This window comes from Diceros bicornis, chromosome 2 (genome assembly GCF_020826845.1).
Source record: "Diceros bicornis minor isolate mBicDic1 chromosome 2, mDicBic1.mat.cur, whole genome shotgun sequence".
In the NCBI taxonomy this organism is placed as follows: Eukaryota; Metazoa; Chordata; class Mammalia; order Perissodactyla; family Rhinocerotidae; genus Diceros; species Diceros bicornis.
Window position 1 is genome coordinate 80084664 of NC_080741.1, and position 25296 is coordinate 80109959.

Consider the following 25296-nt stretch of genomic DNA (forward strand, 5'->3'; position numbering starts at 1 on the left):
AAGCAAGTAAAAGAAGAGTTGTTTGATTGGAGAAAAGCAAACAAGGGGTAGAATGACAGAGGCCTTATGAAGTTAGAGAGAGGCAGGGTCCTGATGGGAAAATACAGCTCGGGGGCTTAGAATATAGTCATTCTTCTATAGGCAATGTGATGCCAGAGAAGGGTTCTAAGTAAGGGCTGGGCAGGAGGGGGTACAGCAGGATTACTTGATCCGATTTACGTTTCCTTAAATTTACTCCCTCTGTTTCTCAAAACAGTCTCCATGTCCTGAGTTTTCGTTCATGTGTACCTTTCTGCAGCATTTCCTCTTTTCATTATTATTGCACACTATTTGAGAAAATCTTTATTCTCTGATAAGCTAAGGCAGAGAGATTTTTCTTTGATCATCTCTTTAAGAAAAGTATTGAGCTTACTTTTCGTACCCAACAAAGTGGTCAGGGTTCCATGAGGGAAATCAGATACAGCACTTTTTTTAATAGCTTCCTAGGAAAATTCTTGGAATTTTTAACCCTTCAACTTAATACCTCAAATTGAAATACAATGCTTTGTGTTCCCTGATTAGCTTTATAAGCCATTGTTCTCAAACCCTTTTGCTTTAAATATACCTTGAAATATTAAAAAAAAAAAAATCACATGAGCAATAAACATTTATGCATAGCTCTACCCAGGACTACCAACAGGTCGCTGTGTTGTGCTTGCTCTAATGCCACCATGACTTTCTCAATCAAGCAAATGTAACCAGGATACAAGTGAAAGTGAATAACAGGCTATTAAAGGAATATATACATAGACACACACATATGTACAATGTAAAATCCATGTCTTGTATATTTTTGATACATAAACTTGTACTAGTAATCACTTTTTTGACACACACCTAAAAATCTTGCAACAAACAGGATAGTATTTAGAGATTGAGTTGAGATTTTCCACTTTAGCCTAATGTCCTCAGCATCTTTCCTGTCTATTGTATGGCCCCAAAGTTGGAGGCATTTATTGTCCATGGTTTACATATATCATGACACACTGACCCTGGGGTTACAAACCTTTTTAAGAAGTTTACCATCCCTTTGGATAGATGTGACACTCATGTATCAAACATATGAACCACAAAAGATAAAAGCATTCTAAATATTAAATGTATGGATAGTAAAGATTTTATGAATTCAAAGAAAGGGAGAATAATTATGGGTAGACAAGATGGCAATAAAGATTCTTGCATTGGACTAATGACAGGTTAACCCTTTCTCATTCTTCTTTCTCAGTTCAAATGACACCTTTTCTAAGAGGCTTTTCGTGGAAACACTCCCTGTAGCAATTACTCTTTATTGTATCACTCTGTCGGTCTCCTTCTGGGTACTTCTCAAAAATCTGAAGTTACTTATTTAATTATGTTGTCTGTGCCACTCACTAGACTATTATTTCCATGATGGTGAGGACTGTTATCTTGTTCACACGGTGGTCCCAGAGACTCTTCACGGTGCCTAGCACATGTAAGGCATTCATTTATATTTCCTTAATTAGTTAGATGCAAAAGCTTCAAGTACTTTAAGCTTGTGCTCAGAAGCTCCAATGTTCATGTGTGTTGCCCAGATTCTTTGCAATTGCTCACAGGGGACCATGCAAATGTTCTTTTGCAAAATTTGGATTTATATTGGATCAAATGTGGCTCTCCCAAGTTCAGAATGAAAGGCAAGCAAGATTCTTATTTCTTATACGCTGTTTCAAATTTAAGGGAAATAGTGTCATGTCTACTTTTTATTTTCTCCAAACTGATAAGGCTAACCCATGAGTAATCGACCACACCATATATGTTTGGAAAACATTTCACACTTATTTGATAAAGCCATCCTCAAAATTAGGTGTAATGGTAAGTAATGCTGTGTAAAAATATCAAGAAAAGCTTGAATTGGTAGAGCATCTTTTCTCATATTTTCACTTGTGTATGTGTGAATAAATTTTCTTTTAATTTTCTTTATTCTCACGAAGGCTAAGCACTGGTTTATTTTGCCTTAAAAATACTAGCTTAAGGCAGCACTTCTGTAAAAAAAATTGCTATTTATTTGGAAAAAAACTGACTATTATACATTTATTTGTCTAATTTATATTTCCTTTAGAATTTCTTTTTTAAAAGATGGAGCACTCAAAATAGCCAATGTGACTAAAGCTGATGTTGGAACTTACACCTGCATAGCAGAAAACCAGTTTGGGAAAGCAAACGGCACAACATACTTGGTTGTTACAGGTAGGTGCATTTATTGAAGATTGCTTTACATAGAGATGCATTGTGTGGTATGTTATTAAGACCAAAGAAAAAAATGTTTTTCACAATATGCAGTGCACTATGAAGGTAGAACTTGTGTTATTTTTAACAGGTGAAAATCAAGAGAATAATTCTTAATATTTCTTTACACACCACACTGTGCATCAGGGAACACATTAGTTACTGTACTGGCATGATGGGCAATAGAATTACAAATAGCATATGCTGATGATCTGCTTTTATTTTTGCTATTCTATTATGTCAGATCTTTGGGGTACACTTTTTCTTTTTCAATATCTTTGATATTTTCCTGGAGATGTCCATGGAATAATCCTTGACATCAATAAGAGTTACTTAGAGCTGTGGATAGAATTTGTTCTTTTATTCCCCCGAAGAAAAAAATTGAGTACCTATCAGTAAGCAAACTGACAGAGATGCTGCCCTCATGAAGCTTACCTTCTGCCAGAGGTAGAAACAAAATAAGTACTAGGAATAAAAAGCAAGGAAATTATTAGAAGGGAAAAAAATTGCAAACAATTGAGAAAATACAATGGTGTGTATGGGAAAGGTAAGCTGGAGCATGAAACAGAGGGATCAGAGAAGCCCTCACTGAGAAGGAGAGATTTGGACAAAGATTTCGTGGATGAAGGAGTTAACCAATAGATTCCTTGGGGACAATCATGTGGGGGCTTTGTAGACCTTGTTAAGATTTTAGCTTTTAGTTAGAGTGAAAAGTGGAGGCTGGTGCAAAGTTGACATGATGAAATGATGTGATGTGAAATATATTTTTAAAGGGTTTCTCTAGCTGCTCTTTTGAGAACAGACTGTGCGGGAATCAAGGCTGGAAGTGGGAGAAGTCTCAGGAGACCATTGCTGCAATCCAGGCAGGAGCTGATGATGATCCAGTTGAGGGTGGCAGCAGAGGAATTGATGGGAAGGGGTCAGATTCTGCATATAGTCTGCATGTAGAGTCAATAGGAGTTGCTATTGGTTGTGCGGTCTGAGAGAAAGAAAGAAAGAAAGAAAGGAGACAAGGATGACTGTAGGGTCTTTGGAGCAACAGGATGAATGACTGTCAAAACAACTGAGATGGGAAAGGCTGAGGTTACACAGGTTTGGGGAAGAGGAGATGAGGAGTTCAGTTTGGATATGTTGAGTATGAGATGTTTGTTAGGCTCTATGTCTGTGAAGCCGACCACAGTATTCTGCAATAACAAATAAATCCAAGATCTCATTGGATTAAAGTAGCAACAATTTACTTTTTGCTCATGCTGCAAGTCCATGGTGGGTCATCTATGCTCTGTTCATTCAGGGAAAAAGAGTCCCAGTGCCTCCACCATCTGGCACATTGTCCATCATTGTGGAAGAGGGAAGAAGACATGGAAAATTGTCCATTAGTTCTTTCATGCTTCTGCCTGTCAGTGCCACACATAACTCCTACTTATATTTCATTAGCTGAAGCATAGCATTTAGCTATGCATGAATTCAGAGGCATTAAGAATTTAATTCTACTATGTGCCCTGAAAGAAATAATGATGAATAATATCGTCTATTATAACATCCAAGTAGGTATGCCAATAGGTAGTTGGATGTATAAATCTGGATTTGGAAAGAGAGATTGAGGATGGAGATATACGTTTGAGAATTGTTAGCCTGTAGATAGGTACCTGAAAAGAAGAGACTAGATGAAATTATCAAGAGAGTGAGTAAAGACAGAGAATAAACAAAGGACTGAGCTTGAGGAAGGCCAACATTAAGAGATTTAGGAAAAGAAGAGAGACCGTAAAAGGTACAGAAAAGGAGTGATCTGTGTGGTAGGAGAAAACTAAGAGAGTTCCATGTCCAGAAACCAAGCGAAGGAATTATACCGAGAAGACAGTGATCAAATGTAGCAGATGATGCTGAAAGGTCAAGTAAGTAAGATTAATACAAAAATATACCATAGGATTTCGCAGAGATTACCGGGGACCTTGATGAAAGCAGATGAGTTCCTGCCTAGAATGGGTTAAAGAGGGAATTTAGTAGAGGAATTGTAGACAACTTATATAAATGACTCTTTTTAAAGACTTTTGCTGCAACGTGGAGCAAAGAAATGGGAAGTAGCAGTGAGAAAGTGGGGTCAAGAGAAGTTTAATTCACAGCAGATAGAAGTACTGTGGTGACGACAGGGACAAAGAAATGTACATGCGGACATTTACATTAGGGAGAAAATAGACATTAATTATTAACATTTTAACTGAGTATCCCTCTCATTGTACCTATTCTAAACATTTGTGTTTCAGTGTTTTAGTCTATCTACATTTTGGGAGTAATGCATTGTCCAGTCATTCGGAGTTAGTAAAAATACAGTGGTTTCTGTTTTTACTCCTATATTTCATGAAGCAATAAAACTAAGTGGAAATTGATTTTGTAGTAGTATTATAACTCTTATTTACAGGTGACTTCAATTTTTTAAACTTATATGTCCTATAAATTCAGATATCCTAATTCTTTTAACAACAATTTATAGATCCGATGAAATATGTGATAGGTCTGCATCAAAATGTCTATTTTAATCTTTAAGACTGTTAAGTATTTAAATGTACGTGTGTATATATACAAACATACACATTATAAGTTAGATTAACAATCTGGCTGTGAAAATTGCTTTCATCAAAATAAATATGCTAAAGTTTCATTTAAAACTTTATTATGTCTCCAATAGAACCAACGAGAATAACTTTGGCACCATCCAACATGGATGTCTCGGTTGGAGAAAGCGTCATTTTGCCCTGCCAGGTGCAGCATGACCCCCTGTTAGACATCATGTTTACCTGGTATTTCAATGGGGCCCTCACAGATTTTAAAAAAGATGGATCTCACTTTGAGAAAGTTGGTGGGGTAAGTTGTGACATTTTCCTCATGCTTTTTATATTGTATGTGGCTCTGACACTGTCCCTAAAGAAACATCTGGCACATAGGTGATGCTCGAGAAATGTTTGTTATATGAGTGAATCTGGGTTCTCAAATCTGTTGTGATCTGATTTTAATTTTATAATTAGTAGAAAGTGAGCACATTTACTTCAACTTATAAATTTTAATTTTAATTAAATTTGATATTTATTGTACTTATTTTAAATGTTGTTATTCGTGATGATTTTGTCATTAGTATCCCATGGAGGAAAGTTTTCTTATACGTGTTTATTTTCAACATGGCATATTAATTATGAAGTTGAATGAAGTCACATTTGCTAAGTGCCTCTATGTATGTGTCAGGCTAGGAGCTTCATCCCAGTTAATCCTCACAATTGCACTGGACATTAGCAGTAAGAATTTTCATTTTACAGGTTCACAAACTAAGGGTTTGAAAAGTTTATTAACTTGTCCACGGTCGCTGAGCTAGTTAGTGGTGGAACTTAGATTCAAGCCTAGATCTATGTGTCCTCAAAATACAAATGCTTTCTAATATCCCATTCTGTCTCCTCATTTGTGATGGTTCTACATGAGGAAGAATTACCGATTTCAAGGAAAAATGGACACTTTAAGGAGAACTGTTAAGTGACTCAGTGTTGGTGAGCCACACAGACTCGTAGCAGGCCTCACAGCTGGTCACATGTCTGTGAATCCGGAGTCACAGGCCAGTTCCGCTTGTGGGCCTGTTTGCAGTGACTCAGAGAGAGCTTCATTCTGTTTGGCTAAGGTGTCAGTGGTACATAGTAGAGTCTGCATTTTGTCCTAATGGACAAGACAACATGATGGTCAACTCAGCTATGTTCATTTGACGAAGATTTCTTGTTAAATGTATATGTATGTATACATAGGTATATTGATGTATTAGGGTTGTGTGCAACTTGAAAGCGTGGTGTTATGACTTCAATTATGTCCCCCTAAAAAATATGTTCAAGTCCTAATGCCTACTTGTGAATTAATAGAATATATTGGTCTCTGCCTCTGGTTCCTGGCACAGAGCTCTTAAAAACCTTGGAATTTACTGGGTGATAAGGGTATCTTTTGTTCTAAAGAGGTGACTCTTTGTGGGCTCCTGGATAGCTTCAGGATGGGGACTGGTCACCAGAAAGACTAAGCCATGATTAAAGCTGGGAACCTTCAGCCCCACTCCCATCTTCTGGGAAAGGGAGAGGGGCTAGAGACTGAGTTAATGATTGATCAGGCCTATGTGACGGAGCTTCCATAAAAACCCCAAAAGTACAGGGTTCAGAGAGCTTCTGAGTTGGTGAACACATCTACATGCTGAGTTGGTGGCACACCCCAACTCCACACGGATAGAAGCTTCTGAACTCAGGACCCTTCTTGGACCTCACCCTATATATCTCTTCATCTGGCTGTTCATCTTTAACCTTAATTATGTCCTTTATAATAAACCTGTATATGTACATAAGTGTTTTCCTGAGTTCTTTGAACCATTCTAACAAATTATTGAATCTAAGGAGAGGGTCATAGGAACCCCAATTTATCGGCAGTCGGTCAGAAGTACAGGTGACAATCTGAGACTTGCAATTGGTGTCTGAAGTGGGGGCAGTCTTGTGGGACTGAGCCCTTAACTTGTGGGGTCTGATGCTAACTCCAGGTAGACAGTGTCAGAACTGGTGTTGGAGAATTGCTTGATGTGGAAAAGACACACATGTAGTGTCAGAAGCATGATATGTTCTGAGTGTGAGTCTAGTAGTTGACAGTAGAGGAGATACAAAAGAGATTTTCCTTTACACCAGTACCTCAGACTGTGACCTTATTTGGAAATAGAGTTGTTGCAGGTATGTATAGTTAAGTTACAATGAGGTCACACTGGAGTAGGATGGGCTATAATCCAGTGTGACTGAGGTCCCTATAAGAGGGGGGAAATTTGGACACAGGCAAACACAGAGAGGAGAACGCCACATGAAGACACAGACACAGAGAGAAGAAGAGGGAGGCAGAGATTGGATTTATGCTGCCACAAGCCGAGGAGTGTCTGGGGCCACCAGAAGCTGGAAGACGCAAGGGAGGATCCTATCCTAGAGATTTGGAGAGAGACCTTGATTTCAGACTTCTGGCCTCTAGAACTGTAAGAGAATAAAGTTCTATTGTTTTAAGCCACCCAGTAACCCTAATACAGCAGCCCTAGTAACCTAATACAGATGGTCTTTTAAAGAAAAAAAGTGGAAACGTTTAAATACCTAGCCACAATTAAGTACAATTTCAGTGTCATTTCTATTTTCTATCATCTGGCTTATTCTGTTTTAGAAGTTCTAGTTTTCCTGATTGTTCTGATTCAAGGCTTTCAAGAACTTTATCAATTGCTGCGATCCATTAGCTTTTCTTTCACTACTGCTTTAAATGCCCTTTTTTTTTAAAGTCACTAATTTCTTCTTTCACAACAGGAAAAGGCATATGTCAGTATTCTCAGCCCACTCTTTACTCCATGCTTGGTTTATCATTTGCGTGTCCTTGGAGAGAAGGCAAGGGAAAGGGAAAAGTTTAGAATGTTACCTTCATAAAGACGCCTTATGCAATCTGTAAAAGGTTTGTCCTCTAACCCAGCTCTGATTCTAACTTTAATTCTTAGATAAAGAATTTGATTTGAAACATTAGTTACCTTTGCTGTATTATGTAGAGAATTGTGTTTGTGATTTATTTGCTGGATTTTAAATTGTTGATAATATTTTATCCAATACAGTGCCCTTCATCTTAGCTAATGCTAAAGAAATATATGTTGAAAGACTAAAAACACAAAGTAGTTTGATTTTAATATCCTCAAAGAGACATTCACTAAGACTGAGCTAGATTGCTGTTTTCTGTAAGAGGGGCTTGGAGTTAAGAATATTTGAAATTATAATGTAACTGCTTTACTGATAAGTTCTACATAAGGTATAAAGTCATCTCTCTATAGGAGTCAGGTATCTAAAACATGAAATTTCATAAATTAATCCTATCACTTTCCAATTCTGTTCTTCTTCTAACAAGCGAGTTCATGGCCTATGAATTTTTTTATTGGCTTGTGCCATTAGTAACTTAATATGCTCCCATCAGTATAAAATAGTAAGCCATACAAGATGACATTACCCTTAAGCATAGGCAATTAAGTAAATTGCTTTTCTGTTGCATGAGAAGGGAATCATATAACAACTCTTGTCCTCTGATTGTGTATTCATTGCAACATTCACATTAATACCTAGAAAGTCTGCTTGTCTTCTATCCCAGTATGTTTATAGGTATGTCAACTGTGTTCAACAGCAGCAGAATGTGAGTGAGGAGGCTGGAAAGTGGCAAAGTTGCCTAGAAATGTGGATAGGAAGAACCATGTTTTAAAAAGGAGAGGAGTAGTTTAGAAAATGGAAAATCTAACTCATAGCTTTCAACTGGTTCGGCCAATTGTCATTGGGACACTACTGGGTATTCAATACTCATTTGTTATTAAAACACACACACACACACACCTTTTGGGAAAAATCCATAAGCTCAAAAGGCTCCAACGATTTAAATCAGATCTATTGTCTACACTTGAACATCATGCCAAAGGAGTGTGGTGACTCTAGTCACAGGTTTCCGCACAGAGTTGTATATTCAGAAAAGCTTATCAAACCAAGTGTCTAAAGCAAATTGACATATCACAAAGGAGACGTGTGTGTCCAAAGACAAGCTTCAGCCTGTGCCCATGGGACAAATCAAAGTCGTATGAATAAATCAGCAGTAAAAGAATGCCACTTAAGTCTGCTGTTTGCCAAGCAAGTCTCAGTTATAGGCACCGTGTGGTGTGATTAGAAAAGCGGGGCATTTGTATTCAGATACATATGAGTCCTAGGTTCTGTTGCTTACTACCTGATGCCCATGACTGAGCCACTTAACTTCCTGTTTCTCATTTTCTGGTCTATTTTCACATCAGTTTTTATTATTTGCCATGTTCCTTCCCACCACGAAATTTTGCATGCACTGCAGTTGCTTCCTGGAACACTATTCTCTCTCCTTTTTCCTTGGTATAGCTATCTTTATTTACAGTTGTGTATGTATAGGTAAGAATGTATGTACTCACACATATACAGTTTTATTTCATGTATGTGTAGTTATAAGAAGAGACACAGACCCAGCAAAATGTATATGGTAGCATTCTATCGTACTCATATTTAACCAACGGAATTCCACTCCATGAACTCAGCCAAGAAAAGAGAGAAAGAAAGAGAAAAGGGAAAGAGATTCCATCGTTCACCCCAGTATAACATTTTTCTTTCTCTACTTTTAAATATACCTTGGCTTCCACTGACAGGAAAAAGGAGATAATAGCCCATAGTCCAAGATAAACAAAAGAACATTATTGGCTGGTACTTATGGATCTAGAGCCTGGCAATTTAAGTATGATTTTAAGAATATTCAAGAATAATTCTGACTTGCATAATAAGCTAACTTTTGGATTTAGACCTAATATGATATGATGGGGGTTCACTGTAGATAAAAACTTTTGAAACTGAACACACCACGAGTTCACTGTATATTGTAAGGATGTCTAAGTGAACATGCCTTGATAAACTGGATGTGGTGCAGGTACCTTAGAAATGAGGAATATAGAGAGCCACACTGTACAGCTTTACAAACGTTTTGTGGAATTGTATCCATGATGAATTAGAATGTGTGTGGATAAAAGTCACTGGAAGCAATAAGAAGTTTAGCGCTGACAACCAATCTGCCATTCATTTAACTGGCTGGCGTCAATGTGATTTATCTCCCACAGGCCACAGTCTCACTCTAGTTACAGCAGCTGCTTGTGAGCCTGACACTTGCGTTTCCCCGCTCTCGGAGGTAGAAGAGAATATCTTTGAAAGTAATCCTTTGTGTGTAATAATATAGTATGGTCACTTTGACTTGATGTATTTTATAGAATTATTTGGGTATGAGGACTAAAAGTCTGCAAATAATATAATACACAAGTATATAAAAGGTTGCATGTGCATTTTTAATATAGATCTGAGGCAAAGCACTTAGTCCAAACATGACTTGTGGTGATACTCTGAGTTTTTAAACATCTCTCACTTGGACTGTCTTATAAATTTTATATCTTGTCCAAATTCAAAACATCAGCTGACTTGGAAGGATCATTAAGAGAATATACCCAGTAATGAGCCCATAAATTGGGGATTAGACCAGAGGAATTATCATTATTCATCTTGAACACACTTCCCTGAAGCCCATTCCTCCCACAATGCTATTTGGGGATGAAAAAACAAGGATTCTCCTACGCCTGTTGGAAAAAGGGAAATGCACAAAACAGTTGAAGTTGAGTTTAATTCCCAAGTCATCATTTGCTCAACCAGGCATGTAGAGGCTCAGTTCCTACTTAAAGTGTTATTGGTATCTCAAGGCTGTTTATCGAGTACAATGTTTGCTAAGATGAATGGTCCAAATCCACCCCTGGTGGAAACCCTGTAAGATTTAAATTTATAAGAAGACTAGCAGAAGTCAAACCAAGTAACATGTAACTTAAACTAAAACCCATAAAAACAGCACAGTTACAACAAAATTCAAGGCTATAAATAAAAGGATGTAAATAAAAAGATATGCAAGTATTTATTAGTCAAATGCAACAAAGAAAGAAAGTAACAAGCGTTAACTTCAAAAATAATAGTAACAATTCAAAGCAGACCTTAAGAGTAAAAAGGTTAAATTTATTTTGGAAAAAGTTTGCTCTGCCGTGAAGGTATAATAATCGTGAATCATAATACTCCAAATAATGCACCGTTAAAATATATCAAGTCAAAAACAAAGAGAAAAATGAGAAACAAAATTGTTATGTAGTCTTTGAGAGCTTGTTTTTCAACCATTGACAGATCAATTTGCCAAAAAATTAGAAAAAGACAGTTTTGATACTACAGTCATGCGTCACTTAATGACGAGGATAAATTCTGAGAAATATGTTGTGAGGCCATTTTGTAATTGTGCAAAAATCATAGTGTGTTCTTACACAAACCTAGATGGTATAACCACTACGCCTAGGCTATATGATACTATTCTTATGGACCCACAGTTGTATGTGCAGTCCATCGTTGACCGAAACGTCCTTATGCAGCACATAACTGTATATTGTAATGGAAGTAACAGAAATATATAAAATATTTATCCTACAAATAGAAAACACACATTCCTTTTCATTCTTTTCACACCCTTGTAAAATTTAAGACAGAAAAATAATAAAACAAAAGAAAAAATAACAAAAGTCGTGCCACGTAACGTTTCAGTCAACGATGGACTGCATATATGGCAGTGGTCCCATAAGATTAGTACCATATAGCCTAGGTGTGTAGTAGGCAATACCATCTAGGTTTGTGTAAGTACACCCTAGGATGTTTGCACAAGGATGAAATCACCCAACAACGCAATCCTCAGAACGTATCCCAGTGGTTAAATGATGCATGACTGTATATAGAAAGGAGATGGGAAGAATAAATGGCATGGATGGAATGTCAAAAAGCAATAGATAAACTCTAGAAAATATCAATTAGTAATAAAGATAAAAAAACTAAAATTAGAAGTGAGAAAGAATATAATAGATAAGAAAGAAATATAAAAAAATAGAGCATTCCATGTTCAAGTCATATATAGTAAATGGAATCCAATTAAATCGAGAATGTGGGGGGAAATATAAATGATCAAAATTAACAAGATATAGAAAACCTAAGTAGATCCATAATTATGAAAACATGTAAATCAATAACCATCCCTCCCAAAAAAATAGGATTCCAGGGCTAGATAAATTAACTGGTAGATTTTTTTTTCACGTTGCCAGGAAACAGATAAACATTCTGTTATATAAACTATTGGACAACATAAAAAGTTAAAAATCTTTTCAATTTGTTTTGTAAAGCTAGCATGTTCCTGAGAACAAAACTTGGCAAGAGAGCAAATAATTAATAGATATAAATCAATTTCATGAATATGGTATGAAAACCTAAATGAAATTTTAGCAAACCAGACTGAACATTATATTTAAAAAATAACCCTTCATAAACTATTAGGGGTTATTCTAGCAAATGTGCATGCATCGTATCAATAAATCTAATAAAATAGACCTCAATATTCACAATGGATACTTAGAAGACATTCAGTAAAATCGATGACCTATTATAGGAACAGTAAAATACTTTATCCCCATCCCAAAAATATCTTTAAAGGGAAATACCCAAAATAATTTTATTTAAATCGGTAACAAGAATCGGTAACAAGACAAGGATACACAAAAATACCATTACATTTGGCCCTCTGTATCCATGGGTTCTGCATCTGTGGATTCAAAAACCGTGGATCAAAAGGCCTATGATGGTTGCATCTGTACTAAACATGTACAGACTTTTTTTCTTGTCATTGTTCCTTAAACAATACAGTATAACAACAATTTACATAGCATTTATATTGTATTAGATATTATAAGTAATCTAGAGATGATTTAAAGTATATGGGAAGATGTGCATAGGTTGTATGCAAATACTGTGCCATTTTATATAAGGGATTTGCATATCCATGGGTTTGGTATCTGTGGGGGGAGGAGGTCCAGGAACCAGTCCCCCACGGATACCAAGGGGCAACTGTACTTGAAAACCATTTGGAGATTTTTGAGCCAATGCAGTAAGATATGAACAGGAATAAATGGTCTAACTTTGGAAATCAGAAAACAAAATTACCGTTATTTGAGGACAAAATGAATTTCAGGTACTCAAAACCTAATAATATCAACTCTAAAATTTTAAATAATCAAATTTCAGTCAACTATTTGGAGACAAAATAAATTTACAAAAAGTCATGACATTTTTATGTATCAACAGTAATCCATAAGAAAGTATAATGGGACAAAAAAACTCCCTCAAAAGATAAAATACATGTTAATAATTTGCACAAGTATGTGAGGCCTGAATAAATTCAACTACAGTACTTTCTTAAGGTAGGTGAGTGGATGGATGGATGGATGGATGGATATATAGAGAGAGGGAAAGAATTATAAAAATTCAGTACTCCTGGGGCTGGCCCTGTGGCATAGAGGTTAAGCGCGCGCGCTCTGCTGCTGGCGGCCCAGGTTCTGATCCCGGGCGCGCACCGACACACCGCTTGTCAGGCCATGTTGTGGTGGCGTCCCACATAAAGTGGAGGAAGATCGGCATGGGTGTTAGCTCAGGGCCAGTCTTCCTCAGCAAAAAGAGGAGGATTGGCACGGATGTTAGCTCAGGGCTGATCTTCCTCACCAATAAAAAAAAAGAAAAAAAAAATCAGTATGCCTAGATGAAATAAAACAGCTGTGTATTGTAAGGCTTTTAATTTTTCTTAGATTTTTTCCATGGTTTTAAAATAACTAACAATTAGATTCCAGTTTAAATAATTCTGAGAGTGTTTAGAGTAAGAAACCAGGTAAGGAAAAGAATAGTTAATAGTATTTGGAAAGAAGAATAATGACACCTTCTGAGTAATTCCCAGAGTTTTGGGAGGTATTTGCTCAGGTAAGGAATTGTTGGATCTGACTGGAATTATAAACATATAGTTTCAGCATTAAAAAATTTGAGCTTAGAATTCCAGTTTTTGAAAGCTGTTTCATTCTCTTATGAACTGTTGATCTTTATCTTCCTTTGCCTCAGTTTCCTCATCTGTAAAACTGAGGTGATAAGATTACCTTACTTAGAGGTATGTATACAGTACTTAGAACAACATGTGTTAGCTGTTGCTGTTGTTGTTATTATTACTCTTACTACTACTAGCGCTAGTGGTAGCGTTGTTTTTAAATTGTTCTCCAGGAAAGCTCCAGCAGTTTATGTTCCCGTCAGCAGAACATGAGGGTGCCTGTTTCCCCAAATCGTTTCCCACACACGTGGTTTTTTCCCTTGATTTTCAAAAAGAAATTTTTCAAACAGATGGTTAAGTGATATCTCATTATCACCAGATTCTCATTTCTCACATTAATAATGAGATTGAGAATCTCTCCATTTGCTTATTAGTAATTTGGATACTAAAGAAAGATTTAGAATTATAACTGACTCCTCCAAATCAAGTAAATTGAGGGCTTAATGCTGACTCTTGTGAAATACAAGATTACTTCTGCAGAAAAGAGAGAGAGAAAAAATTACCTTTTTATTTCTAGCTAGAAACATTCTCAAAAACCCAGCTGCCTGGGTTACTATATAGAAGAATGCTAAACTTTTTTTTTCAATCTGGCAATAGAGAATGACTCAAAAGTTACAAAGACAAAATACAAACTGTTTCCAGACAAACATCAGCTAGATAAGACCTATGTTTTGCTGGAGACAAAGTAATGAAACTGACATTTGCAAATATCAGATTTTCATATCGTCTATTTCATGTATCCGTTAGACTGTGTTCTCCTGAGATCACAGCAGAAAATCCTTCACTTAGACACAAACTCACAGTATGCACTGGCCATTTCCTGTCTCACAATATAGGCTCCCTCTTCCATAAATTGCAAATTTGTCTTTTGCTCATTTCTTCTATTGGAATTCAGAATTTTTGTTTTATAGATTTGTAATAGGTCCTTATGTATTCAAGTTATTAATTATATCTTAGTTTAGTTTGCTGGAAAGATCTTTCAGTGTGTCACTTTTCTGTTAACTTCGTTTACTATTATGTCATTCATAAAACTTTTCATTTTCATATAGTCAAAAAAATCTATATTCTTTTCCAAAGAGTTTTCATAACTTTTTATGGGTTGAATGGGATATACAAGCTGTGGGAATTTGAAGAGGGATATGGGGCAGATTTTAGAACTACTGTTCAGAGAGGGTTACAAAAGAAAATTTGAGGACATTAGAGAGGCTAGTGCCACTGAGAGAGAAACTTTGGGGGAGATGCACATATTTAAAGAAAACTTCAGGGAGATTTTGCTGTGAATTTCATCTTGATTTCCCACAACTTTCAATAAAATTGCATCACTCTAATTCTTAGGAGTTGACTTTTTTTCCTGGGGAGGGGACATCTGTTGTTTGTTGTTGAAATTAGGACGTACTGGGATTCCACTGTTGGACCCACTCCTCCTGTTAGCCAATTGCAAACTGTAAGCTACCACCAAAGAGATATTAATATGTATGTTTACATACCTGTGAATGTGATCGTGTATATACCAGCATGTGAAAATCCAAACACAGTTATGTACAAATACCTTTTAAAATCTCTAAAAGTTACGAGAGTCAGTAATATTTCATTTGATATTGCTTATAATTCCTTCAGATCCATCAAATTGTAAATATCCATAACAGATACTTTCAGATGAGATTTTAAAAATCTCATCTCTGGAAGCTCATGTCGATTGGTGGAAAGAGCTAGGAGTTTATAATTTTGGTTTTGTTTTGTTTTGTTTGCAAAAGGAGGCAGGGCTTCAGGTCATGAATACATTCAAGTTTCATGAACACATCTTGAAAGAGGGGACATGTCAAAAATAGGGGTAAACCTAGTAAATCTAATAAATGAACAAATAAATCAAACTAAATGAGAAGGAAAATGCTATCTGCTGATCATAGCATTATCTTTTACTCATGCTGGCTTAGATTATTTTTAACAGCTGTATTGAGAAATAATTCACATACCATACAATTCTACCATTTAAAGTGTACAACTGAATGGCTTTTAGTATATTCACAGAATTGTGCATCCATCACCAAAATCAATTTTAGAATATTTTAATTACTTTAAAAAGAGACCTCAGGGCTGGCCCCGTGGCATACTGGTTAAGTTCATGTGCTCCGCTTTGGTGGCCCTGGGTTCACCAGTTCGGATCCCAGGTGCAGAGTTACACACTGCTCATCAAGCCATGCTGTGGCAGCATCCCATATACAAAATAGAGGAAGATTGGCAACAGATGTTAGCTCAGGGCCAATCTTCCTCACCAAAAAAAAAAAAAAAGAGAGAGAGCGAGAGAGAGACCTCACACACCTTAACTGTAACCCCCCACCTCTCCCACCTCCCCAATCCCAGCCCTAGGCAACCACTAATCGACTTTCTATCTATATGATTGCCCCTTCAGACGTTTTGTATGAATGGAATCATAAAATATGTAGTCCTTTATGACTGGCCCATTTTTTAAATTAATAAATGTTATTTTGTAGAGCAGTTTTAGGTTCACAGCAAAATTGACTGCAAAGTACAAAGAATTCCCATATACTCTCTGTCCTCACACAGAGACAGTCTGCCCCACTATGAACAACTGGTACCATGGTGATACATTTGTTATAATCCATGAACCTATGTTGACACATCATTATCACCCAAAGTCCATAATTTACATTAAAGTTCACTCTTGGTATTGTATATTCTTTGCATTTGGGCAAATGTATAATGACATGTATCTATCATTATAGTACCACATAGAATAGTTTCACTGCCCTAAAAATTCTCTGTGCTCCACCTCTTCATTGCTGCCTCCCCCAAACCCTTGGCAAACAGTAATCTTTACTATCTCCATAGTTTTGTATTTTTCCAAAATGTTCTATAGTTGGAATTATATGGTATGTAGCCTTTTCAGATTGGCTTCTTTCATTTAGTAATATACGTTTATGTTTCTTTAATGTCTTTTAATGGCTTGACAGCTCATTTTTTTTTAGCATTGAATAATGTTCCATTGACTGGATCGACTACAGTTAATCCACTCACCTACTCAAGGACATCTTGATTCCTTCTAAGTTTTGGCAATTATGAATAAAGCTGCCCCAAACATCTGTGTGCAGGTTTTTGTGTGGATGTAAGTTTTCAGTTCATTTGGGTAAATATTGAGGAGCGAGATTGCTGGATTGTATTAAAGAGTATGTTTACTTTTGTAAGAAACCACCAAACTGTCTTCCAAAGTGGCTGTACCATTTTGCATTCCCACAAGCAACGAATGAGAATTCCTGATGATCCACATGCTTATCCTTGGTGTTGTCAATATTTTGGATTATGGCCATTCTAATAGGTGTGGTAATATCTCATTATTATTTTAATTTGCAATTCCCTAATGGCATATGATGTTGAACATATATTCATATGCTTAATTGCCATCTGTATACTTTTTTGATGAGGTGTCTGTTCAGGTCTTTTGCCCATTCTTAAATCAGGTTATTAATTTTCTTACTATTGAGTTTTAAGAGTCTTCGTATATTTTGGATGATAGTCCTTTATTGGATGTGTCTATCAGATTTTCTCCTAGCCTGTGACTTGAGTTCTTATTTTCTTGACATTGTCTTTCAGGGAGCTAGAAGTTTTTAATTTTAATGAAGTCTAGCATACCAATTGTTTCTTTCATAGATTGTGCCTTTGATATTGCATCTAAAAAGTCATTGCCATACTCAAAATCATCTAGGTTTTCTCCTATGTTATCTTCCAGGAGTTTTATAGTTTTGCATTTTACGTTTAGGTCTGTGATCCATTATGAGTTAATTTTTGTGAAAGGTGTAAAGTCTGTGTCTAGATTCAGTTTTTGCATGTAGATGTCCACTTGTTCCAGCATGATTTATAGACAAGATTATCCCTGTTCCATTGTATTATCTTTGTTTCATTGTCAAAGATCAGTTGGCTGTATTTATTTGGGTCTATTTCTCGGTTCTCTTTTCTGTTCCATTGACCTATTTGGCTATTCTTTTGTCAATACCACCCTGTCTTGATTACTGCACTTTTATGGTAAGTCTTGAGTTGGGTGGAGTCAATTCTCTAACTTTGTTCTTCTCCTACAATATTGAATTGGCTATTCTGGGTCTTTTGCCTCACCATATAAACTTTAGATTTACATTTTCAATATCCATAAATTGATTTGCTGCGATTTTGATTGGGATTGCATTAGCTCTATAGATCGAGTTGGGAAAAACTGACATCTTGACAATATTGAATCTTCCTATCCATGAACATGGAATATCTGTCCATTTATTTAGTTCTTCTTTGATATCTTTCATCAGAGTTTTATAGTTTTCCTCATATAGTTCTTATGTGTATTTTAGATTTATACCTAAGTATTTCATTTTTTTGGATGCTAATGTAAATAGTAATGTGTTTTTAATTTCAAATTTCACTTGTTCATTGCTGGTATATAGGAGAGCAGTTGACTTTTGTATATTAATTTTGTATCCTGCTACCTTACTATAGTTGCTTATTAGTTCCAGGGATTTCGTTTTTTTGTTTATTCTTTCAGATTTTCTACATAGATGATCATATTATCAGAGAAAAAAGACAGTTTTATTTCTTTCTTCCCAATCTATATACCTTTCATTTTCTTTTCTTGTCCTATTGCATTACTAGAATTTCTAGTACAATGTTGAAAAGCAGTGGTGAGAATGGACATTCTTGCCTTGTTCCTGATTTAGCAGGAAAGCTTCAAGTTTCTGACCATTAAGTATGATGTTAGCTGTAGGTATTTTGTAGATGTTTTTAATCAAGTTGAGATAGTTGCCCTCTATTCCTAGTTTGCTGAGAGTTTTTATCATGAATAGGTTGGGAGTTTTTTTTTTTGTCAAATGCTTTTCTGCATCTACTAATATGATAATGTGATTTTTCTTTTTTAGCCTGTTGACATGATAGATTACATTGAATGATTTTCAGATATTGAATCAGCCCTACATAACTCAGATAAATCCCATGTGTTGTATAATTTTTTATACATTATTGGATTTGATTTGCTAATACTTTATTGTGGACTTTTCCATGTATGTTCATGAGAGATATTGGTTTGTAGTTTTTTTTTCTTGTAATGTCTTTGTCTAGTTTCTGTTATTAGGGTGATGCTGGCCTCATAGAATGAGTTAGGACGTATTCCCTTAGCTTCTATTCTCTGTGAGAGAGTGCAGAGAATTGTTGTAATTTCTTCGTTAAATGCTTGGTAGAATTCACCAGTGAACCCATCTGGGCCTGTCGCTTTCTGTTTGTCAGGATTATTAATTATTGATTCAATATTTTTAATAGTATAGGCCTGTTCAGTTTGTCTGTTTCTTCTTGTATGTGTTTGTGACTTGCAGGGGTTTGGTCTGTTTCATCTAGGTTATCAAATTTGTGGGCATAGAATTGTTCATAGTATTCCTTTATTATCCTTTTAATGTCCATGAAATCTGTAGTGATTTCTCTTCTTTCATTTCTGGTATTAGTAATTTGTGTTTCTTCTCTCTGTTTTTTTAACTAGCCTGACTACAGGCTGATCAATTTTATTGATCTTAATCTTTTCAAAGAATGGTTTCTGGTTTCATTGATTTTTCTCTATTGAGTCTCTGTTTTCAATTTCATTCATTTCTGCTCTAATTATTATTATTTCTTTTTATCTGCTTACTTTCGATTTAATTTTCTCTTCTTTTTTTCTAGTTTTCTAAGGTAGAAGCTAAGGTTACTGATTTTATATCTTCCTTTTTTTGGTGAGGAAGATTGGCCCTGAGCTAACATCTGTTGCCAATCTTCCTCTATTTGGTATGTCTGACGCCACCACAGCATGGGTTGATGAGCTGTGTGTAGGTGCACGCCCAGGATCTGAACCCACGGACCCCAGGCTGCTGAAGCAGAGCATGCTAGCTTAACTGTTACACCACCAGGCCGGCCCCTGATTTTTATACCTTTCTTCTTTTCTTATATATGCATTCAATGCTAGAAATTCCCCTCTAAACACTGCTTTCTCTGCATTCCACAAATTTTGATATACTGTATTTTCATTATATTTAGTTCAAAATATTTTTAATCTTTTGAGATTAGAAGAAGAATCTTCTAAGATTCTAAGAAATCTCTTGCAATTTCTTCTTTGACCTATTTTTTATTTAGAAGTGTACAGTTTAATCTCAAGTATTTGGGAATTTTCTAGCTATCTTCAGCTATCTTTCTGTTATTAATTTCTATTTTAATTCCATTGTGATCTGAGAGCAGACATTGCATGATATTTATTCTTTTAAATTTGTTAAGGTGTGCTTTGTGGCCTATAATGGGGTCTATCTTGGTGAATGTTCCATGTGAGCTTAAGAATGTATATAATCTGCTGTTGTTGGATGGAGTAATGTATATCCAGTTGATTAATAGTGCTGTTCAGTTCAACTATGTCTTTAGTGTATTTCTACCTGCTGGATCTGTCCATTTTGATAGAGGAGTGTTAAATTCTCCAACTATAATAGTGGATTCATTAATTTCTCCTTGCAGTTCTATTAGTTTTTCCTTCATGTATTTTGGTGCTTTATTGTTAGGCATATATACATTAAGGATTGTTATATCTTCTTGGAGTATTGCCCCTTTATCGTTATGAAATTCCCCTCTTTATCCTTGATAACCTTCCTTACTTAAAGTCAACTGTGTTTGAAATTAATATAGCTACTCCCTCTTTCTTTGATTAATGTTAGCTTGGTATATTTTTCTCTATCTATTTACTTTTAACCTGTGTGTGTCTTTATATTTAACTGGGTTTCTTGTAGACAACATATAATTGGTTCTTGTTTTTTGATCCACTCTGACAATCTCTCTTTTAATTGATATAATTAGGCCATTGACATTTAAGGTGATTATTGATATAGTTGGATTAATATCTACCATATTTCTTGTTTTCTATTTGTTGCCCTTGTTCTTTGTTCCTATTTTTGTTTTCCACACTTTTTCAGTCTTCCGTGCTTTTATTTTTATTTATTTATTTATTTTTGTGAGGAAGATCGGCCCTGAGCTAACATCTGCCAATCCTCCTCTTTTTTTGCTGAGGAAGACTGGCTGTGGGCTAACATCCATGCCCATCTTCCTCCACTTTATGTGGGACGCCGCCACAGCATGGCCTGCCAAGCGGTGCGCGCTCAGGATCTGAACCTGCGAACCCTGGGCCGCCGCAGCGGAGCATGCACACTTAACCACTTGCGCCACCGGGCCGGCCCCTAGCCTTCTGTGCTTTTAATTGAGCATTTTATATGAGTCCATTTCCTCTCCTTCTTAGCATATCAATTATACGATTTTTTTTGTTGTTGTTTTTTACTGTTTTTCAGTAGCTAGCCTAGAGTTTGGAATATACATTTACGACTAATCCAGTTCCACTTTCAAATAACCCTATACCGATTCACTGGTAGTGCAAGTACCTTATAATAACAAAATATTCCTAATTTCTTCCTCCTGTCCCTTGTATCATTGCTGTCTTTCATTTTACTTATACAGATCCATATATAAGCATATATATAATGTGTACATATGTATATATGTATGTATATACATTATGTATAATATATATGCATAATCAAGTTCATTTTTGATATTATTATTTTGAACAAACTGTTATCTGTTAGATCAATTAAGAATAAGAAAAATAAAAAGTTTTATTTTACCTTCACTTATTTATTCTCTGATGCTATTCCTTTCTTTATAGAAGTCTAAGTTTCTGACCTATATTATTTCCCTTCTCTCTGGAGAACTACTTTTAACATGTCTTGCAAGGCAGGTGTACTGGCAACAAATTTCCTTAAGATTTTTTTGTGTGAGAAAGTATATTTCTCCCTCACTTTTGAAGGATAATTTCTCAGGGTACAGAATTCTTGGCTGGTGGATTTTTTTCCTCAACACTTTAACTATTTCATTCCACTTTCTTCTTGCTTGCATGGTTTCTGAGGAGAGTTGGATATAAGTCTTATCTTTCTTCCTCAATAGGTAAAGTGTTTTTTACCTCAGACTTCTTTCAAGATTTTATCTTTGATTTTAAGGTTTGAATATAATATGCTTAGGTGTAGTTTTTATGGTATTTATCCTGCTTGATTTTCTCTGAGCTTATTGGATCTGTGGTGTGGTGTCTGCTATGAATTTGAGAAGGTTCTCAGTCATTAGGGTTTCAATATTACTTCTATTCCCAATTACATGTATGTTATACCTTTTGTAATTGTCCTACAGTTCTTGAATATTTGGTTCTTTTTTTTTTTTCAGTCTTTACAGTTTTGGAAGATTTGATTGTCTTATCTTCAAGCTCAGAGATTTTTTTCTCAACCGTGTCTAGTCTATTAATGAGCCCATCAAAGACATTATTCATGTCTGTTACAGTGTTTTTGAATTCTAGCATTTATTTTTCATTGTTTTTTAGAATTTCCATCTCTCTTCTTACATTATCCATCTATTTTTGTGTATTGTCTACTTTTTCCATTAAATCCCTTAGCATATTAATCATAGTTCTTTTAAATTCCTGGTCTGAGAATTCCAACATTCCTGCCATATCTAATGCCTGTTCTGATGCTTGTTCAGTCTCTTCAAACTGTGTTGTTTTACCTTTTAACATGCCTTGTAATTTTTCGGTGAAAGGCAGGCATGATGTACTAGGTGAAGGGAACTGCAGTAAACGGGACTTTACTAAGGTAGTGGTAAGGTGTGGGGAGAGGGGAAGCATTTTGCAGTCCTATGATTGGTTCTCATTTTTTTTTTTTTTTGTGAGGAAGATCAGCCCTGAGCTAACATCTGCCAATCCTCCTCTTTTTTTGCCAAGGAAGACTGGCCTTGGGCCAACATGCACGCCCATCCTCCTCCACCTTATATGGGAGGCCGCCACAGCATGGCTTGCCAAGCAGTGCGTCAGTGCGCTCCAGGGATCTGAACGGCGAACCCCGGGCCACCGCAGCAAAGTGCGCGCACTTAACTGCTTGCGCCACCGAGTCCGCCTGCCCCTAGGTCTCATTCTTTTGGTGAGCAGTGCCCGGGGACTATGAACTTCACTGATGCTTCTTTGTCTTTCCTCACTCGTTTGGTGAGACAAGATGGCTGCAGGTTGTATTTTTCTTTTCCCCATTGTGGAAGGCTAGAGGGAGCCAGATTTGGATATTTCCTTTCCCCCAGGAAGAGGTATTAGGTTCTGATAAAACCTCAGCAGAATAGGCTCTGGTAAAATAGTTTCTCCTGAAGCCAAACCTTGTTAAAAAGAACAGAATGCTCTGACTTATTTCAAAATGGTTCCTTTTCCCTTCCCCTGCCAGAAACACCAGGGGATTTTTCTCCACTGTTCACTGTGAGGACCTGGAGGTAAAACTCACAGAAGCGTGGGGAACCACCTAAGACTTCCCTGTGGTTTTAGCTCTCAGACTTATCCACACTGAGCCTCCAGCAATTCAACAATTACAGTTCAGGTTTCTCTTCCCCAGTACTGGCTACTGTGGAAGTTTCTGCTTGTGAGTTTCTGCTCCAGTAAGTTGTGATTCTCTGTATTTGCCTGTTGGTCTCTCCAGTTTTCAAGGCAGTGGTTTTCTCTGTGACTCCACTTCTCTGCCAAATCTAAGAAGAGTTGTTGATTTTTTACTTTGTTCAGCTTTTTACTTGCCGTTAGGACAGAGTGGTGATGCTAAGCTGCTTAAATACTGACCGAAAACCAGAAGTCAGGGTGACTGGCCCATTTTTAATTGGGTTATTTGCCTTTTTATTACTCAGTTGTAATTGTTCATGCTGCCTTAGATTTTACGCTCCAATTTCAGAAAGAAAATCATTCTACTTTGCAAGACATAATATATTTAATTATACCATTTAATTGATTTGAAGGTGAATAAGAAAGTGAAGAATAAATGGCTCATTTGGGCCAATTGAAAATTTTTGACTCAAAAATCAGAAATTTTAGGTGGAGATTTTTTTTTTTTTTATTGATGTTTTAATGGTTTCTAACATTGTGAAATTTTGGGTTGTACATTTTTGTTTGTCCATCACCCCATATATGACTCCCTTCACCCCTTGTGCCCACCCCCCACCCCCACTTCCCGGGTAACCACAGTCCAGTTTTCTCTGTCCATGTGTTGGTTTATATTCCACATATGAGTGAGATCATACAGTGTTTGTCTTTCTCTTTCTGGCTTATTTCACTTAACATAATACGCTCCAGGCCCATCCATGTTGTTGCAAATGGGACGATTTTGTCTTTTTTTATGGCTGAGTAGTATTCCATTGTATATATATACCACATTTTCTTAATCCAATCGTCAGTCGAGGGACACTTAGGTTGCTTCCACTTCTTGGCTATGGTGAATAATGCTGCAATGAACATAGGGGTGCATAAGCCTCTTTGGATTGTTGATTTCAGGTTCGTTGGATAGATTCCCTGTAGTGGGATGGCTGGATCATAGGGCATCTCTATTTTTAATTCTTTGAAGAATCTCCATACCGTTTTCCATAGAGGCTGCACCAATTTGCATTCCCACCAGCTGTGTATGAGGGTTCCTGTTTCTCCACATCCTCTCCAACATTTGTTGTTTTTTGTCTTGGTGATTATAGCCATTCTAACGGGTGTGAGGTGGTATCTTAGTGTTGTTTTGATTTGCATTTCCCTGATGATTAGTGATGTTGAGCATCTTTTCATGTGCCTATTGGCCATCTGTATATCTTCCTTGGAGAAGTGTCTGTTCATTTCCTCTGCCCATTTTTTGATCGGGTTGTTTGTTTTTTTGTTGTTCAATTGTGTGAGTTCTTTATATATTATGGAGATCAACCCCTTGTCAGATGTATGTTTTGCAAATATTCTCTCCCAGCTGGTTGGTTGGTTGTTCATCTTGATTCTGGTTTCATTTGTCTTATAAAAGCTCTTTAGTCTGATAAAGTCCCACTTGTTTATTTTTTCTTTAGTTTCCCTAGTCTGGGTAGGCATGTCATCCGAAAAGATTCCTTTAAACCCAATGTCAAATAGTGTGTTGCCTATATTTTCTTCTATGAGTTTTATAGTTTCAGGTCTCACCTTCAGGTCTTTGATCCATTTTGAGTTAATTTTTGTGAATGGCGATAGCACATGGTCCACTTTCATTCTTTTGCATGTGGCTGTCCAGTTTTCCCAACACCATTTATTGAAGAGACTTTCCTTTCTCCATTGCATGTTCTTAGCACCTTTGTCGAAAATTAGCTGTCCGTATATGTGTGGTTTTATTTCTGGGCTTTCAATTCTGTTCCATTGATCTGTGTGTCTGTTTTTGTACCAGTACCATGCTGTTTTGATTACTATTGCTTTGTAGTATGTTTTGAAGTCAGGAATTGTGATGCCTCCTGCTTTGTTCTTTTTCTTTAGGATTTCTTTAGCTATTCGGGGTCTTTTGTTGCCCCATATAAATTTTAGTATTCTTTTTTCTATTTCTGTGAAGAATGTCATTGGGATTCTGATTGGGATTGCATTGAATCTGTAGA

General features: G+C 36.3%; 1 protein-coding gene across 5 annotated transcripts in view; it reads left to right on the plus strand.

The window, feature by feature from the left end:
* The window catches only part of LOC131419011 (contactin-3), a 279521-nt gene that overhangs the window by 208896 nt on the left and 45329 nt on the right, over positions 1-25296 (plus strand). For all 5 annotated transcript variants that reach the window (XM_058563677.1, XM_058563641.1, XM_058563649.1 and 2 more), the window contains 2 exons: positions 2117-2244; positions 4967-5142. In XM_058563677.1, the coding sequence (XP_058419660.1) occupies positions 2117-2244; positions 4967-5142 (304 nt within the window). The remainder of the gene's footprint in view (positions 1-2116; positions 2245-4966; positions 5143-25296) is intronic.